This window comes from Eretmochelys imbricata, chromosome 1 (assembly GCF_965152235.1).
Source record: "Eretmochelys imbricata isolate rEreImb1 chromosome 1, rEreImb1.hap1, whole genome shotgun sequence".
NCBI classification, from domain to species: Eukaryota; Metazoa; Chordata; order Testudines; family Cheloniidae; genus Eretmochelys; species Eretmochelys imbricata.
The window spans coordinates 244,031,231-244,051,817 of NC_135572.1; the positions used below are offsets into that span (position 1 = coordinate 244,031,231).

The window sequence follows — 20,587 nt, forward strand, 5'->3', positions numbered from 1 at the left end:
GCTTAAACTCTTTATGGCTGTAGAAAAGCAGTAAGGTAACAGGGATAAAAGGAAACTTTGATAGTGTGGACCACTTAGAGCAGGGGTGGGCAAACTTTTTGACCCGAGGGCCATATCAGGGTTACAAAATGGTATCAAGGGCCAGGTAGGGAAGGCTGTGCCTCCCCAAACAGCCTGGTGCCTGCCCCCTATCCGGCCCCTCCCACTTCCCACCCCGACTGCCCCCTCAGAACCCTCAACCCCCTGCTCCTTGTCCCCTGACCGCCCCCTCCCAGGACCCCCCTCCCCTAACCAACCCCCCGGGATCCACCTCCATCCAACCCCCAGCTCCCTGTCTCCTGACTGCCCCCCCCCGCAACCTCCGCCCCATCCAACCGCCCCCCGTCCCCTGACTGCCCCCCAGGACGTCCTCCCTTACCCTTATGAAGCCGCTCAGAGCGGCAGGACATGCTTATTTGAAAGCCTGGGAGGTGGGCGGGCGCAAGCCGCGCTGCCTGGGCGGTGGCATAGCTGCAGGGGAAGGGGAACAGCAGGGGAGAGGTCAGGGGTTAGCCTCCCCTGCTGGGAGCTCAGAGGCCAGGCAGGATGGTCCCACGAGCCAGATGTGGCCCGCGGGCCATAGTTTGCCCACCCCTGACAGAGTCTGTATCTATCAAAGTGCATACGTTTTAGAAAACAAAAGCATGGCAGTGACCTGGTTGCTGCATTCCCACGCCTTGGGAAGCTTAATTTTTGCTAAATTCTTAAAGAACTGCATACGTGTGTCAAAACTAGTTTTATTAGCAATCTAAACAATTAGTAACTCGTTTTCAACAGGAAAAATTAACTACAGTTTACCATATGTTGCATTACTCATTTCACCAGTAAACATGCACAGACAGAAAAGATTTCTAAATCATTAACTTTCCCTAGGGAAGCAAAAATGAACACCTACTTGCCTCACTTTTTTCTTTCAGATTACAGAAATATTCTTTGGGAAGAACTGATGTTAGGCTGCTCTGGAAGACCGTCGCTCTCTCAAAACTTCTGTAAACACTCTCAGTCCCACTGCTAAACCAAAGGGCCTGGATTGGTAGAGTTGTGCTCCCAGAGCAAAGTTGAGAAAGCATCTGCGAGACTGCTAACCTGGGATATGGACATGGGCATCCTTCAAGTCTATTGAGGTCATGCAGTACAACTTTTTAGTTGTTGCAGTGCTTCCCAATCACCGTATTAAATTTCTTCAGTAAGAAATTTTTGGTATCACTGGGATTCCAGGCACTACAAGGCAGCAACAATAAGGGGAGTGTTACTACTACAGACCAGACCTACGTAGTTGCTGGCATTTTAACCTCTGGCTTGTATAGACCTGCTCTGATCAGTCACGTGATAGGACACTTAAAATACCGGCAGCTGCCCACAGCCACATCTATACTGCTGCTACCACTAGTGGGAAGTTGTAAGAAAATAAGTCTTAGTGCAGCCAGTGGACACAATTTCTTATCATCCTATTGGGACTGTGACCATGCACCAGTATTAAGGCATCATAAATAGCAGCAAACTTCAAAAAACCAACCCTGCAATCTATCCCTCCACTCACAATCAGCAACTATTTATGGTTACCAATAATGCTCTTACTTTTTTGTCTCATCCAAATCTCTCCAACAGCAATGGGAAAAATATTCTTCTGGATTGTAAACCCTTAAAAGATTATCTGGAAAGGGAAGAAAACACTGGATTTGTGCCATTTTAAGTGTATTTGATGTATAAAGAAAGGCCTGACATTTTTTATAATTTAGTCACAAAATTCCTGCATAAAGGTGACCTCCAAGTGAAAAAAATGAGTTTGTCCCCCGTACCCCCGCTTCTTTGATGCATAAAGAAGGTCTGAAAGGTTTTTTTGTTTTGTTTATTAAAGTGGTTTCTTTTGTGCTTTTTTTCATTAGGAATTTAGGTCCTGTTGGGGTTCCACGATTTAAGAACTAGCAAAATGTTAATATCACAAAAGTAAAAAGAGTGAAAGCTGAGCAATTGACAAAGGGATTTTCAGTGAGACTGCTTAAAAGCATGTTTTGTTTGTTAGCACAATGGTAAAGTAACATTTTGGAGAAATGACATCTTTAATAAAGACCCAACATCCTCAATATTTTAATTAAAGTATTGGAGCTCACAACAAAATGTTCCAGACACCTCCAACAGGTCTTCCAACATAACCAAGGAAGAACAAGTTTGACAGTTGTATTTTTCCTTCAAAATATCACTAAAAAAAATTAAAATACATTTAAAAAATTCAGGCTACCTTTATGCATTTTAAAGCAGAAAAACAGCACAAGCCAAACTTATAATTCTTTGTAGATTACCTGTAATAAGAAGAAAAAACTCTTTTGTTTAAAATATTTTTAACCTGAACAAAAAACCTATCAGTATTGCCAGTACATATGGGCAATATAAATCAGTGATAATTGAGGACTTTGTTGCTGTTACATTAAAACTAGACTTAATATTTCTGTATGTACGTATTTTACTGAAATAAATGTTTTGGGTAACAAAGTAGATAAAAAGTAGATTCCAGAAAACTAACACAAATAAATTATGCACAAAACAGATTAAAAAAATCTATAGAGGAATTAGATATTATTGTAAGCTTCTGAAAAGTTAGTGTGTTAACAGTTGTCTTTTTTTTAAATTCAGTATCAATTTAACCGCTATTTATAATGACTTTTCCTCATTGTTAGGGAGAAATAGCTATGTATTTAAACTGAACTTGTAAGGAGCTAGCAGAGGGATGTTCTGTTTACACCTTCATTTACTGCTTGGTTGACAGCAAGGCAAATGATTTGCTCAAAATTCATAGCTCTTATTGGAAACTTGCCAGCTAGCTCCTAAATTTTTACTTCTGAGATGCCATCTCAATTTTTAACCAACAGAAAATAAAACGTGTAGTGATAAAAGTAACAGCTGGAGGGAAAAAAAAAAGTCTCTCTACCAAATTGGGAGCTTCACTTGCCTAAATATATTTTAGCAAATGGAAACGTTTTAACAAACTTTTATCTGCTCAGCTCCAAAGAATGTGTGTATTTACTTTTGCAAGATCAAAAAAGATTATTTGTTTTTCCTTTGCCCACAGTATCAAGGTATGAAAAATTCATGTTGGTATTTCAATATGGGAAAATTAAAACCCCCACTATAAAATAAACTCAGAACTACTTAGATCTGCTAGCGTGTGCACAAATTTCTTTCTTGTGAACATGGCTACAAATGAAACTTGTTTCTACATGCAAGTAGAGAGGAAATAATCAGAAAAATCCCATCTAGTGTTCACATCTCTGATTATCTACAAGTTCTATCATGCTTCCACACTCTGCACTGTGTTCATGAAGCACATGATTTCAACAGGGATCAAATTATTTTAATGTAATTGTGGTTTCAACAAAAGATGAAATATTCCTCATGAAAGAGTCATGCTGATACTACAACAGGTTCAATTAAATCACATAAAACTTAAAATCACTAAGAATACTTTAAATGTCATTTGTCAAGTGAAGTACACTATTTTAATCCTTTAACATTCCTGGAAACAATTCCAGTAGTGATATTACATTAAAAATGTCAGGGTGTTTCAATCAAGTTAGCTTTCTGAAGATTATTTAAAAGCATTTGCTCAGATTTATTAAATAGTTTAGGAGTTGCTTTTCAGAGCCCACTTATATATTACATCCTTTTTTTCTCGTGAACAAGGCAGTTACTACTGTAGGTGGTAGAAATAAAATGGCTGGATCATTAAATCCCAGTCTCCCCATGCTCTGACTCAGACTCAAGAACAAATCCAAGACAAGTGACTCTCACTTTGCAGGTTAATAGAAACCTTAAGTTTCACGTTCACATTGTGTGATACAATTAGTCCTGCATAGTAACTGTTGAAGAAATCCTTTTCTCATCATTTCAGTTACTTTTCTTTTACTAGAAATCAGAGCAAAAGTTATCTTTTCTAATTTAAGAGGAATATCTGTCTTTTCTCTCTTGTAAATAAAAGTAGCACAGCTGACATGCATGCAAAATACAAGGGGCGGGGGGAGGGGAGGAGGAGGAAGGGAGAAAAGAGACATCCAGTGCCCTGATCTCCAGTTAACTTAGCACTGGGAACACTGCTTTGTTTTTGCATCTGACTTGTGTGAAAATTGACCTTATGATCGATCCCTCAATGATTGAAATTAAAATAATTATTTGCTATCCTCTTACCACTTTATACAAAACTTGATGTCTACACCAAATTGATACTAAATTTCACTCCCCCCTTCATCTTCTATAACATTTAAGCAGCATCTCTAATAGGGAAAAAATTATAGGGTTTATTGGGCGGAGACCAATCAGCAATAGAATAATCCAGTGGATTACCAAATTAAAAAAATAAACAGATATAAAACACATGCAGCAGAAACATTTAAACTCATTCTAGAAAGCTTAACAAAATATATTATAAATGAAGATATTTGTATCAGTGTATTAAAGAAATTACGTATTTCCTTCAATTATTTTTAGCTCTGGCTGGAAATTCACCACAAGTGAAAACCAGAGCTACAAAAAAGGTTACTGCAATAGCAAGCAGTCAAACCATATCACTAACGTGATACTAATTCTATAACAATACAGTATCACCAAGTATTACACCAGAAACAGTAAGTCAAAGATGGCACACATGAAGTGACACACAGAGTCAGTTTCTGAAAGCTAATATTACATTCACCTAGCTACATAAAGAACTGATTCAGATCATACATATTTGATCCTGAACTTACTACTCTGCTGAAATCTAACATCTACAAAGATTAGTTTCATTACTCTCTAGGAACTCCAGAAAATTGGATTAGATGGGTTTACGTTTATTTATCCATCAAGACCTGATATCCTTATTGTGATAAATATGCAGGCTTTTTTCATAAAATATACCTGTTTATGTATTTATAGATGTACCAGTCAAATTTCCTGTCCTTAAAAATAGAACGCTTAATAGGCTTTTAAAATAATTTTCTTAACATTTGAATCTGCTCAAGGGTTTTTGGAATGTAAAGTGTTGACAGCAAGCTACCATTAGAAGGTTTCCCTTCAAGGGTTTTGTCCAGTGCCTGGAAAATGAAAGCGAGATATCCTATATTACCTTTGTAATAAGAAAAAAATCAGTTTGAATGACATCGGAATATGCTTCAGATACCTCATGCCTGAAAAGCTGCAAATAGACATGCAGAGTTTGCCATACAATACAACATGGTACACTTTATGACAGGGTTAACAGCTCAAAGTACAAGGTTTAAAAGGTATCTTTGCAGTTTATATAGCTTCTTTGAGAATGGATCAGATTTTCCTCTTCCGTTCTGTATATTTGTCACAAACACTCCTACTTCAACATATGTAATATTTGTTATACGGTCAGCTCCTAGCACTACCTTTATTATGTTCTGTGATACACTTGAAGCTACTTATTTTGAGGTATTCCTATTGTTGCACACTAATTAAAAAAAATGTTTGAAAACTCACAGTGAGCTATAGAACTAAACAGCAGTAATTATGAATTGTATATTCTATGTATGAAAAGATTCAAACCACAGACAAGCACACTGGGTGGCTGCAGCTTTCATATCAGTGATTTTGATAGTAGTAATTTAAACTACTTTACATGCAGTACGCAAGTTTCCTCTAATAGCAGTTCATTTAAAAAGTTAAAAAAAGCAATACTGAAATTATATTTAAAAATACTAATCCTTCAAGCTACATACTTATCAATAGCAATCTGAAATAAGTAGCTATTATTGTTCAAAGTTCAAACTGAGTTCTCAACTTTTAACTTCTCATGTAAATTATACAGTCTCTAAGGCACCTCAAATTCAAATTCATACAAAGCAAAACTTGTTTTTTTCCCCCAAGAAAGCCGGTCACTTACAGTCATTAGCTGATGAAATGTATACAAAACACAAGAATTACTCACCAGTCTTCAGGGAAATTCATTCTCTACCAAAAGCTTCACGCACAAACAACAAAAACACTTGGAAACGATGTGAGGCAAAGCCCTTTTGTCTTTGAAGCTGCTCCCCAATGAGCACTGCACAGCCCTGACACCAAGAAAAAGCATCCTTTAGCTGTCAGGGTTCCTAGCCTCACTAGAAAACTGATACCAGAGTGATGTCACACTGCTTCTCTAATGTTATTGCAGCTCCAAATCACTAACTCAGTTCTCTCCAATGAGAAATCGTTACCAATAAGTGTTATGAAACAAGATGTACTGAGCAACGTAAGCTATTTTCAACAAAAACTGAAACCAAGAGTATAGATTTTAAACATTACAGCTTGCAGAGGCAAAATACTGAAGTCCAATTAGTTTAAAAAACAGTATCAAATTATGTTACACAAACAGCAAATCTTTTACTTTACTTTCACTTCTGAGACTGGGTTTCTATATGCAGCTTGAATTGCTCATAAAATACTGACTCATTTTGAAATTTCATCCTGTACTTAGGGATGCGAAGGAAGAAAATCACTGAATATAGTAACTATGTTTTGTATCTTGCAGTAAACAGTGATTCATATTCCATTTTCCCCACAAAATGAGGCAATAAAGGTCTGAAATTTTTAATCAAAATACACTAACAGATTTTAGACTTTTCTTTAAAAAGAAATCACTCCTGAAAGTACACAATTTTAAAAGAGATTCAAATCACCCTAATAGCAATTACTATAAAACAAATTATTGCTCTGTAATGGGGTCAGCACCCACCTCTCGCAAGCGCTCCCTTTTCTCTGGCCAATAGTGCCAGCAAACACAGTTGTTTCTCGGGGAGGCCACCTCTCATGGATGTCTCCCTTTCTCTCAGTTAGGTGTGAGCCTGCTTTTCTTTATTGATCTTACATCAGGGTGGCACCTGCCTCTCTCAAGAGCGCACACATCCCGGCTGCTAGCTCTCTCTTTTGAGGCCTGGTCTACCAGAGAAAATTAAGTCTGCTTAGGTTTATTGCTCAGGGATGAGAAAAATCCACACCCTTGAGCAGTGTACTTAAGCTGACTTAATCTTCACTGTAGACAGCAGTAGGTTGATGGAAGAATTCTTCTGTCAAACTAGCTACCACCTCTCAAGGAGGTGGATTACCTACACCAATGGGAGAATCCCTCCCATCAGCATAGGTAGTGTCTACACTTAAGTACCACAAGCTGCACCGCTGTAGCATTTGAAGTGTAGCCATACCCTAAAAAGCTCACATGGTTGGGTGGAGATACCCTAATGTTAACCCATCACCAGCTGGCATGATGTTAAAACACAACAGCCTTTTCAATACAGTGTGTTGAGTTGCATTTAATGTAATTTTATGTCATTAGTTAATAAACGTTCAAAGACTACATAATTTGCCAGTGTAGATAAAGCCTTGGATTGCTGATTTGCACTTGATGGAATTGCTGAGATGAGTTTCTGAGTATGTTCCCTGTCTCTCCCGCTAACTTCCCTTCAGATCCAGAGTAAGGACAACTTCCTGGTCTGGGAAGTTGTGGATACCACAAGGTCCTGTTGCAGAAGATACGGACTCCCTTACAAAGCATCTGATAAGAACAGAAGTGTAAAGTTTCACAGTAGCAGCCATGTTAATCTGTATCCGCAAAAAGAACAGGAGTACTTGTGGCACTTTAGAGACTAACAAATTTATTTGAGCATAAGCTTTCGTGGGCTACAGCCCACTTCATCGGATGCATAGAATGGAACATATAGTAAGAAGATAGATAGATAGATATACACATACTGAGAACATGAAAAGGTGGAAGTAGCCATACCAACTGTAGGAGGCTAATTAAGATAAGATTTTTATCAGCAGGAGAAAAAAAACTTTTGCAGTGATAATCAAGATGGCCAATTTAGATAGTTGACATGAAGTTGTGAGGTTACTTAACTTAAGGAAATAGATTCAATTTGTGTAATGACTCAGCCACACCCAGTCTCTATTCAAACCCCAGTTAAGGGTATTTAGTTTGCATATTAATTCAAGCTCAGCAGTTTCTTGTTGGAGTCTGTTTTCGAAGCTTTTCTGTTGCAAAATTGCCACCTTTAAGTCTGTTACTGAGTGACCAGAGAGGTTGAAGTGTTCTCCTACCGGTTTTTGAATGTTATTAGTCCTGATGTCAAATGTGTGTCCATTTATTCTTTTGCGTAGAGACTGTCCAGTTTGGCCAACGTACATGGCAGAGGGGCATTGCTGGCACATGATGGCGTATATCACATTGGTAGATGTGCAGGTGAATGAGCCCCTGAAGGCGTGGCTAATGTGAGTAGGTCCTATGATGGTGTCACTTGAATAAATATGTGGACAGAGTTGGCAACGGGCTTTGTTGCAAGGATAGGTTCCTGGTTTTGTTTTGTAGTGGTTTTGTTGTGTAGTTGGAGGAGAGTATTTGCTTCAGGTTGGGGGCTGTCTGTAAGCGAGGACTGGTCTGTCTCTCAAGATCTGTGAGAGTGAGGGATCATTTTTCAGAATAGGTTGTAGATCCTTGATGGTGCGCTGGATAGGTTTTAGTTGGGGGCTGAAGGTGACGGCTAGTGGCGTTCTGTTATTTTCATTGTTGGGCCTGTCTTGTAGTAAGTAACTTCTGAGTACTCTTCTGGCTCTGTCAATCTGTTTCTTCACTTCAGCAGGTGGGTATTGTAGTTTTAAGACTGCTTGAGAGAGATCTTGTAGGTGTTTGTCTCTGTCTGAGGGATTGGAGCAAATGCAGTTGTATCGTAGAGCTTGGCTGTAGACAATGGATCGTCTGGATGGAAGCTGGAGGCATGTAGGTAAGTACAGCGATCAGTAAGTTTCCAGCATAGGGTGGTGTTTGTGTGACCATCGCTTATTAGCACTGTAGCATCCAGGAAATGGACCGCTTGTGTGGACTGGTCTAGGCTGAGATTGATGGTGGGATGGAAACTGTTGAAATCATGGTGGAATTCCTCAAGGGCTTCTTTTCCATGGGTCCAGATGATGAAGATGTCATCAATGTAGTGCAAGTAGAGTAGGGGCGTTAGGGGACAAGAGCTAAGAAAGCGTTGTTCTAAGTCAGCCACAAAAATGTTGGTATGCTGTGGGGCCATGCGGGTACCCATAGCAGTGCCACTGACTTGAAGGCATACATTGTCCCCAAATGTTCACCACAAAATAGGCTTTCAGTCAAATGTGAATAGCAAAGCTTCCGCAGTCTCTTGCTGCTCAGCACCAAGGACAATTGTGAGGCAGGAGACAAAAGTGTGCCCATTACTTCTCCATCACAGGCTTCTGCTCCCCCCAAGTGGTGGAAAAAAGCTTAATCCATACTCCATGAGGAGATAACGTAATGCAATTATGCATGCTTCACTGTTGCTTATAAAGTATCGTTCTGAGGAATCATTACTGTTTAACTCCTTTTCAACAGAACTAATCCTGTTCCTTATATAAAGAAGGGTTTGATCCTGCAAAGCCGCTCAGAAAAGTAGTCCTGTTTAAATCAATGTGACTATTCACCTGACTCAGCCTTCTATCAAATGAATCATAAAAAGGTCAGAGAAAGATCTGTACATTTCACAGTGAAATGCATCTTTTTCTTTCTAATCTAATGCTGAAACCAGAGTTGAATCTAATCTACAATCTCAAATTAGGACTGTCACATTAGATAAACTTGCAACAATGTGGCCACCACAAGTAGTAGGCTTGAAAATATTAAAAACTGATCAATAATTCACAGGACAAAGTGCGTATCTTGTGAATTTTCAGATTCAGACATAGGAAATGCTGAAAACAGGCAGACAACTACTCCACCTTGTTTGGCATTCTCTGACACTGCCTGTGCCAGAAGCTTCAGAAGGATGGTTTGAAACTCCCATAATGCGGGCTGAGTCAAATGACTTCAGGGTTTGTTTGTTTTTTTTCAGATAAGCCCATTTCAATCTCCTTTAAATTAACTATATTTATTGGGTTTATGTCAGACAATATTACGCAAAAATAATTAGCGGTTTACTATACCTAAAAGGATTGCTAAAAATCACTATATTGTGTATGTGACATTTTTCTTTTCTTGTTTATATTTGTGACACTCATGTGTTGTTTAACTTGATGATGTGACTAATTCATCATTTAGAAATGCATCAAAAATTGAAGAGCTAAAGATAACAGAGCTCAATCTTTAAAAAGGCCTAGGAACGTGACAGCTGCTCAACTCATTGAGACTAATAGTAATTTAAAGCATTAAACTTAACTGCAAGAGAATTAACAGTATATTTACATTTGAGACTGTCACAACAACAGAAGAATAAAGTAAAGCAACAGGAGTGCCCAGTACCAGGAAGTCAGTACCAGTTTTAAAGGGAAAATTTCCTCGTCAATAAGCAAACAAAGATCAAAGAGCCAACAAAAGGCACTGGCCAGATTCACCTTTTCTTGCAATTCTTTTGGCATACTTGTACCATTTTAGAGTGAAAAACCATATGAAAAACTAGAGTTTTGGTTGAATGTGGGATTATTCAAACCAGAAATTCCACATTAAATTTTTCTACAAAATAAACTGTTGGCACAAACCCACATTAATCAAAATCACAGTGTATGTCAGTTCTAGTGGCCAATCTCCATTGATATTCAGTAAGGAGAGCTGCAAGACTTGATCAAGTCTATGGCTTGATTGAGTATTCTAGATGAGTATGGTTACATATTAGGTACAAGCTGAAGAACAACATGAAAAAAGGTTGGTCCAGAATTAAGTGGAAAGTGAGAGTCATGACTTTTTTTTTTTATTATTATTAAAGACTTTTAACATCTAAGCAAGAACATCTGAAGCAAGAACCCTTGTAGATCCACTTTAATTCTCCTTCCCCCTTCCCCCAGATACATGAAAGGAAGACACCATATTCCGATGTTCAGGGCCTTGCACTAAATCCTTTATATTGTATGTAAGAGAAGCATTTTCTGTAGGCCAGACTGGACTAAATTCAGACATGGTACAGCTCAGTATATTTAATCTTAAAAAAAAATAATAAAAAAAATGAAATTTAAATCCTCTGTTTCTGCAGGCAGTTGACTAAAATATTGACTATAAAATACCAATTGACAAACTAATTCTGTACTGGTTTAAAAAACATTTAAATCTACTAGAATTTGATGGGTATACTATAATTTTACAAGAACATGAAATTATCTATCCATAACAATAGCCCAGAAGAAAGTTCTGTCAGGATTTTGGCTGGAACCTCTCTCAGAAGTTTTAGGTTAGGATTTTTCTGTAGTCCCATGAATGACTAACCTGACTTCTTTCCTGAGTCTTATTTATTTTTATATATATATATATATATATATATATATATATATATATATATATATATATATATATATATAATTTAATTTACAATGTATTATTTGGGATTTGATGTACTTTATTTTTTGTTATGCTACCAATCCTCGGACCTTTGATCTATCATGAAGAAGCCTCTGCTCCTCTTCATCTTTTAAGTGCCTCAGACAGCTTTGTCGGTTACTAAAACAATTAACACCTAGAGCCAACTAATAAATAAAATCAACCTGTCCATTTAAGTGGCTTTATATGCTCTTTAAAAAAATTGCACATGAAGTAATCACTCAAAGTTGCTGTTATATGCAGGAGTTCTCAAGTACTTCACCAGAAACAAATACAAACAGGCCATTTTGTCATCTCCAGAATAAGAAAAGGCATCACAAATACTTGCTAATATATTTAATAACTGTCAGCTGGCACTCTCTCATGTTTACTTGTACTGAAATGTGTATGTAATAAAAATGTTTCTCGCTGTTTAAAGATGTTAGTTTCCCTCGTACAGATTAAGTTTTAAAGGATAAAGATACAAACAAACATTCTTGTACATTTAGGAGTAGTGTGTTCAAGTGTCTAGGATACTAGCTAGAGTCAGGAGACCCGGACTCTAATCCCTACTCCGCTGCTGAAATGCTGTGTGACATTGGGCATCTTTCCTCACCTGTTTCCCTCCCCACCATTTGTCTATCTTGTCCATTTAGATTGTAAGCCCTCAGGGTAGGCACTCCTACTTTGTGTTTGTTCAGCTAATGTGACAACGAAATCCTTTGCAGCCTTGAGACATCACAACTTACTAAATTCAAAACACTCTAAAAAGCTAGGTGTATTGAGTAATACTATATTTGCTAATAGTCTTTGCTATTAGTCTAACAATCTACTGCAAGTTATAGGTCTACTTTTTATATTAACTTTTCAAAAAAGTTATATCTATAGTATTTACAGGCTAGATCTTAAATTAGCATTTTGCTCTTTTGAACCAAATTTGAGCCTAACAGTCTTCAATTTTTTTTCCATGTTACTTGGTTAATACCAATCCACTGCACATAAATACCTATGATACAAGAACGCTAAAGGTTTCAAAGTAAAACACTCACGTTAGAAAATGCTACAATTAAGGTAGCCACACATGTAACTAAAGATCATAAAACATGCACAAGGCATGGGAAACCTTAATTCGGGTATTTCTTAACTTCTAAATATTTGACTTTGCAATGAATGTTCTTTTAATGCATTGCGCGTGTGCAGTTTCCTAGATTTCTCAAAAAGCAAAGGGGAAAAACACAGATTCCACCACATGTAATCATAGTGACACCCAGCATGATGTTCAGCATGAAGTGAAACCTTGGCCACTTAGCTCTATAACAGAGCTCAGACACTAACAAAGGAGTAACTGACTTATTGTTTCTTTTCTGAACTCCCCAAGTTGTCCACTCAAAGTATGGCGCCTGAAACTGGACTCGCGCTGAGTTCTCATCTGTGCGGAGTAAAGCGCAATAGTTACTTCCTGTGTCTTACATACAACATGCCAGTTAATATCAGAGAATGTTTGCCTCTTCTGCAACAGCATCACATTGTTGACTCAATATGATGAGCACTGACCGTGTTTTTGGTATAAAACGGAGAAAAGACCCTGCTCAGAGGAACTCTAGTGTTCATCTGATAGTGGGTGCTGTCTCCACATATGTGGTATTTTGTGACATTTTTAGTTTCAATATTAAAGGGCTAGGGTCAGGAAGGAAGTGGAAGATGCAGTTGGGGAGTGGGTGGGGGTGGGGGGAGTCAATGCCCCTACATGCCCCTCCCCAGTCTTCATTCCTGGATATGTCGTCACAACTTCACAAACATTGCTCTTATGCAGGAACTATGTTGCTGTTACCAAGTGGACAATTCATGGTAGGGAAAGGGTTCCGAGGGGAAATGTTGCTTGTAAGCAGCAGTTGCTCTTACAAGGTGTTGTTGCAAACAAGCATCTATTGCAGTGTTTCCCAAACTTTTTTTGGCTACGGAACACCTGGTACATATTTACAGAACACTTGTAATATTATTTTGTAGTCATTTGGTTTTCAAATAAAAAATTCCGTTATTTATGCTCAAATATATTTTATTTTATAAAACAAAGCAAAAATACAAATTTAAAATAACTTGAACAATTTCTAACTGGAAAGTGTGTATAAAGTAGTACAAAAATCAAGTGCAAGACCCTTTTTTTTTTTTTAATTACGATTCTTTCACCAAACACCTATTCACATCGTGCAGAACACAGTTTGGGAAACACTGGTCTATTGTATTGCATGAATGCCCCCGCATATTACAACATACAGTGCTGCTGAAGAGATGGTCTCTTAAATGAGTAACGCAGAGTTCCTAACCCTCTGTGATAATTAAAAATCCAGTTGACCAGAAAACCTCTGCAAAATATTGGAAGGAATAGTCACAACTAAGAGCAGGATACATTCCTCTTCACATAAAGAATAGCAGTGGAAAATTAGATATTTTTGACACCAGTCTTGCAAAAAACAAACTACGATTCCCAGCAAAATCCTGGGGGATATCATGATACAACAAATTTTCTTAATTTCTGCTAAAATTATCTCAGTAGAAGGCTTCTGATCTGATTACTGATTTTTCCATGCTATGCAAAGGTTATTTCAGAGTTTTTGATTTTTGGAGTGCTTCACTTTGGGGCACAGGAAGAAAATTAAGTAATTACAGCAATCATCAATTGCCTCTGGAATCATAACTTAAATACTATTTCCAAGACTCCAACCCACAAAAGAATTCTATACTTCCCTTATATGTACAAAGTCTGAGGTTACTTTAGTCAGACATTTTGTGAACTACTGGTGAGAAAGCACAGAAAGTTTTAGCTCCACAAGATTTTCAGAAACTTGTACATGTAAAAATAGGGTTGTAGTGAAAGTCCTAACAATTTCAATGCAACGGTTTTTCACAGGTGACCTCTTTCTTCAGTCAATTCAGTTAACAATGTAACTAAGACCATAAATTATTCATTTCTTGATGGTTTTATTCTGGTCAAACACAGCTCCATAGTTGATATTTCTTTTTGCAACCAGTGACAAAAATGTATGTATTCAATACAGTTAAAGAAATTCTAAACTAGCATCCACTTTTGCTTTATTTCAGAAAATAGGACATTGTCCTTGCAGCACACCAATAGGAATTCGAGGGCTATACCTAGTGATTTCAATAGAACAAAAACAGATGCATGTTGTAACAAATGAAAAAAGTGGTAAGGAACAATTAGACAGGGATTATGGTCCAGTAGTTAAGGTGATGGCTGGTGACTTGGGAGACAAGGGCTCAATTCCCTGCTTAGCACGTAGGTAAGAAAATGAAATTTGGCAAAAGCTGACTTCACACACTTAAAAGCAACCATTCATATTTGCTGTTCCTGGACTGTATGTATGCAGGAAGTGGTGTTGGTGATTCAGTAGATGGCACTCTTCTTTATTGATCCATGCCTCTAGAGTGGTTCAATGGGGGTATTTTTCAGAAAATGAGGAGATTTAAATTCTAGCCAAATTCCATCTGGTGTGATGGCTACCTACACAACCTCCCGCTGGAGTTTCTATTTATATATTTCCTGTCCTAAACTCTTGTGCTTCTGTGCTGCTCAAGAGCTGCAATATTTCACCGGGGTAAGTGAATTGGTCCCTACAATAAATATAGACTATTTATATAACCATTATATAAAGTACAGGAAGGCACTAAAACACTTGTTCTGACAGTCTCAGCATGACAGATCCTAAAGAAATAGGTCTTTCCTTTGTTGAGATAGAAATCAGAATCCTTTCTGAAGTATTAGACCTCAGGGATGAAAAGACAGTTAACTGTTGCAGAAAAAGAACTCTGAAAAGAATACTTTTTCCTTCTGAGCTTGGCGTATGACAGCCTGAGATTTCTTAGGCTATTTTCTCTAGGGAGAAAGATACAAACCAACTCCCAAACAAAATTTAAACAAAAACACATTTACATTTAGACTTACAATGAAAATTAACTTCTTGACTCAAATTTCTCATTAACAAGACAGCTGTTTAATAATGCTTAGATAATTAAAATGTTACTTTACACCTTAGAAATCTCCATGTAGTATTTGTTTTCACTGAGTACTGATTGGACTTCAGTTATTCACATGTTAGTTTCTACACACACAGGGGACTTTGTTGATATGTATGAGCATGGCTATGTCATGCTTATATGCTGCTCTAGAATCCATATACATGCTCTGTTCTCTGAAGGTACACAACGCAAAGGGAGCAATCATCCAAATCTGTATTAAACCTGTGAATGAGTGTAAATATAGACAATGGCTATGGGTGCGAGTCTGTCACGGAGGTCATGGATTCCATGATTTTCCGAGACCTCCATGACTTCTGCAGGCAGCAGGTACGACTGACCCCAAAGCCACTGCAGCAGCCCAGGTGGTCCCAGGGCCAGCCACATCACCACCACTCCATGCACTAGCGGGTGCCCCAGAGGCCCCCAGAGCAGCAGCTGCATCCTTGTAGCCCCCCCAGAATACCCAAGATTTAGTCAGGTGTAGACAGTACAAGTCATGGACAGGTCCCGGATCCATGACTTCTTGTTTATTGCCTGTGACCTGTTTATTGTTTATTACCCATGACTAAATCTTAGCCTTAATAAGGGCTAATGAGACAGAGTGTAACACTTTGGGGTTCAACCCACACCAGTAAGACACTGTCACCACCTGCCCTGCAACTCTGGGTACCTTCAATGCTATGTTGCCATGGTTCACAGCGCTGACACCAACAGCCAGCATACAAGCATGAAGGTCACACCCTGGCTTCCACCACCCACTTACTTTTGCTAGGTGACCCAACACCTCTCCAGTCCCAAATTTCCCCCAATCCATCAGCCCTCTTGCAGAACACTTACCGAAGTTACGTTTGCTGCTCCAAATGCTTATTACCTTAACTGGGGTTAACAAACACCTAATTTCAAACAAAGCACTGAACCATTTTATGGTATATTTAACAAATATCATAGATTTAAGTGCTATCAAGTAGAATAAGTAAGAACAGAAATGGTTACAAACAACTTGCTTAAATTCTTTGCCTATGTCGATTTCTCATCTGTACTCAGGTCCCAGAAACTTCAACCCCTTTGGTTACAGGATCCAACATTCTGAGGTTTCAAGAGCTCTGGCTTCTTTAGTGCATCGAGTAATGGATCGCTACGGGGTTCTCTCCCCATTCTTTTTATGGTCTAGTAAACCTTCGATATGTATTCTTTGAAAAGTAAGCCCAGAGAAAGCTTCTCTCTCCTGCTGGCGTGCAGACACCATGCTATCTTCCTGAAGTTCACTGACCCTGCTTCAAGAAGCATGCAGGCTTTCTGGGGTGCAGTCTCCATCCCCCATGGAGATTTAACTAGTTATCTTTCCCCCACTTGTTCTCCTGGTGGCTTTGTTTACCTAACATGTAAATGAGCTTTTCTCTGTCCTTGGTCACACCTTGCCTAATTTACATCAGAGATACATTCAAGCAGGTGGAACCCATTCCTTTATTCAGAACAAGCGGGGGCTTAGGCACTCCTTGCAAAATACATTTTAAGCACATATTTGAAGCATAAATCTATAAAGTCCTGCCGTGGGTTTACTATGCATACATCACTCAAGAATATTAATGATCAATTATTAGTTTTCCAATGACATATTACATGCCATCTTTCGTCTACCATGACAACAGCGTACCCACTGGCACTGAGATGCTCTCAGGATCACAGATTCCTAAATACAGATTAAAAATAATAAAATTGAGTTGGCTGTGTCTAAGCAAGTAGAAGAAAAATAGAGACCTGTTAATCTTTAGTTAAAAAAAAAAAGTATTAGTATTTTCACATATTGGCATGTTAAATGCATTCAAGTCCCCCAAATTTTCTACAATACACTGAAATATTGCCTTTTTACTCCTGAATGTCAGAATGTAGTTTGCTACAGCATCAATTTAACAAGAAACAAAAATGAGTCAGTCCTTCTATTGTGTATGCTTCTATACATTTAAATTCCTTTCAAGAACACATGATGCAAAACCTGATTCTCAGTTGAACTAAATGCTTAAATAAAGCCATTTTCTTTGTTGAACTGAAATATGCATGAAACTGTAAATGCCCCCTACACACAATGTTTTAAATGTTCATATTCATTAGAGCAGTGGGGAGGTTCCTAGTTCCTTTAGACAACTGTGGACATGCAGAAGCAAATACATTGTATAGAAGGTGGAAAGATTTTTAAATATCTTTTGGCAAAGCATGCCCTGAATATGCTGCAAACATTTACTCAGTCTTTCCAACACAACCAAAAAGGGGGAAACCATTTCCACTTTTTTTGGTCTAAGGTGCACTGCTAGAGAATCATACATGGATACTCAATGAAAGGTTTCTCCTCCCTCCTCATCCAGGTAGTGCTGTCAAGGTAGTCCATGACAAGTTTCAGTCTTAGAAAATCTTCAACCCTTTATTCTCAGGCTTCCCATTGTCTTCTGCACAATATGAGATACAAGAATAGCACTTGTTAGCATCACTCTTTGGCTATAAGTGATTAGCCACCTCGATGACGGCTGCTAAACTTACTCTATACATAATATTCACCTGTTGCTGGATAAAATCAGCTGTAACCCCTGGAGCCCCAAACAGGTCCCTGCCATAGACAACTAACTCATTTCCCAGTGTGGGAAACAAAGCCTCAGTCTCCACATGCCACTATCAGAGAATTTCATTTTTCATATTTGAAGATTTTTTGTATTTTATTAGAAATTTATTTTGTAAATGCCAAAAGTTATCATTTGATGAAGCAAAGAAAAATGACTATTTATTAGGTGTTTACCATAACTTCCCTCCAAATCCATAGCTGTAATTTAACTATACAAGACTAGTACACTATGATAACATCTACCAAATTCAACAGAACTCAGTCCAATATTAATTTCAAACCCTGGAGATAATGAAAGAGTAGAAAAACTCAATTCTAGACTCATGCAGCCAGAAGACCAATCTTCAACAGCTCCACCTGCTGGCACTAACACACAAAGCTAGAAAGACTCAAAATAATCCACACTGGGACCTCCACGATTGGAAGGTGAAGAGGAATACTACTGGGGGAATTCTGCGCATCTGCGGACAAGCATAATTCCTCTGTCTCCCATCATTTTGTATTTTCCCCACATAAAAAACATTTTGCCTCAGAAGTGCTGCAGTTCCACTTTTTGCCCACCAGAGGCCTCTGTGCCACAGAACAGCCCTGCCTTCATGCTAGCTGTTCTAGTGCCACAGCAGCCTCTGGTGGGCAAAAGGCAGAACTGCAGCACTTCCTAAGGCAAAATTATTTTATGTAGGAAAATACAAAATTCTATGCCCAGTGCTGCAGAATTCCCCCAGGAGCAGAAGTTGATCACAGCACCCTGCCTGCAGAGCCAAGTTAGAACAGAGTGGGGCACACAGGGCTGCTGGGGAGGTTAGAGACTGGGGATCAGAATGGCTAGTGAGGGGGACAGACTGGGGCACACGCTCATGAGCTAGTGGCATGACAGAATTGAGCCTGGGGAGGGGGGCTGGAGAGCCAGGGAGAGGGGTGGGCGGGGACAGGGGTAAACGTGCCTGATTGAATGAGAGAAGATTGGGGTCAGCATGGAGGAGGCTTCCCAACTCCCTAACAATCCCCCCTCCCTGTCCAAAAAAACCTTCTCCCACCCACACCCAACACCCTCCAGGTTCACTCCTAGGCTCCTTCCCTCTCCCTCAACTCCTCTATTACCCCTGACTCCCCCAAACCTTTGCACTGCTTCTGACAGCGGCAGGAAATACAGTTCTGTGTTGTAATTTAAATGAATTACACAAAGTTCTGTATTAATATGCCTAGTAAGGAATTTGTCAAAAAAATTACCGGAATCTTTGTCTGTATTGTTACAGACATATTTGCTAACAGATATTTAGAAATAAATTGCCAAAATAATTGAAACGGGCATGATTATATTGTTGTTTGACAAATAAAATATGCAGAATTTTGAAGAATTTTCAAATATTGTTTGCAAAGTTTTTAATTTTTTTGCTGCAGAATTCCTCCAGAAGTAGGAATAACTCAGGAATAATATAATGGAGCACGTAGTTGCTTTAAAAAAAATTCAAATAATTGTCCTTCCAATTTATGACCATATAGGAAGAGTTCCCTATAGAAAGAGTTATGTAATAATTCACGCTTTTTTCCTTATTATTTTTATTTCTATCGAAAACATTAGTGATACTACAGCCAACTCAGCACCAAGTAGTATTGTGCAGTGCAGTTTCTTTTTTGTTTGGAAAAATTAGATATTAAATTCACCTCCAAGTAGTGAAAAAATAAGTTCCACCCCTCCCCTCCCATGTGAGGGGTCAGAGAGTTAGTGTATATGAGAAGACTAACTCAAATACGACGTATTGCTCCACTGAAAGCATCAGATTTTAGCAAATTGTCTAAAATGGGTCAGGAAGGTTTGAAACAGAATGTTAACAAGGTTTCTTCGAAATAACCTTCAGTTTAAAATTGTCACAGCTTTCTATGTGTGCCAGTAGTAAATGTTCTCATTTATAAATCTAATTCTATGGAAAAGAATGAGCCTTTGCTGTCCAAAGGATTTCAGTCACTCAAAAGCTGACAGACAGCTTAAATGTTATACCATTTGTATGTAAAAATTATAATTCACATAACACAAATAGATCTAACTAATTTTCCATGTTTCGCTTTTTGTTTTACATTCCACATAACTGCTGGCTATTCAGAGACATATCTGTGCTGTAGGATACAGGTGTTTAGCTATTACCCTAGAGATACAGTCCAGATGAGACTTTACAGGCCTTTTCTATTCCATATCAACATGCATGCCAGAAGACTGAAGTATTACTAAAAACATTAAATTATTTCAGCAACTTCCTCTTGGACAATATATTTGTATAAATCTACAGTATCATTTATTAAACAGATTCTGAATTACTGAAATTCTGAACAGTGCAGTAAGGTCATTCAAATTTTGCTGCACTCTTCAAAGTATAGCTTTCCTATTGAAAATAGCATTGAATAAGTCAGCAATCCTCTCTCCACAGGGAAAAATCCATTAACTTTTTTCACCCTTCGCAAACCAATCTACATTTTAGTAGTAAGGTGAAATGCTTTTTTATATTGCCAGTCACAGGACTGAGCACGTTCTCAATGCTACCAAAAATAAAAAAGCCATACAACTCCTCTCAAACTCCATTCATCACACCTCAATACAC

At 38.3% G+C, this 20,587-nt stretch overlaps 1 protein-coding gene across 8 annotated transcripts in view; it reads right to left on the bottom strand.

The window, feature by feature from the left end:
* PLEKHA5 (pleckstrin homology domain containing A5) overlaps nucleotides 1-20,587 on the bottom strand; it is a 263,205-nt gene that overhangs the window by 155,812 nt on the left and 86,806 nt on the right. Inside the window, exon 4 of one of the 8 annotated variants that reach the window (XM_077826671.1) lies at nucleotides 2,283-2,339. The exons of the other annotated variants lie outside the window; for them this stretch is intronic. Within the exon in view, the coding sequence (XP_077682797.1) occupies nucleotides 2,336-2,339 (4 nt within the window). The 3' untranslated portion in view covers nucleotides 2,283-2,335. Of the gene's footprint in view, nucleotides 1-2,282; nucleotides 2,340-20,587 lie in introns of those variants that run through there. 8 annotated transcript variants of the gene reach the window in all.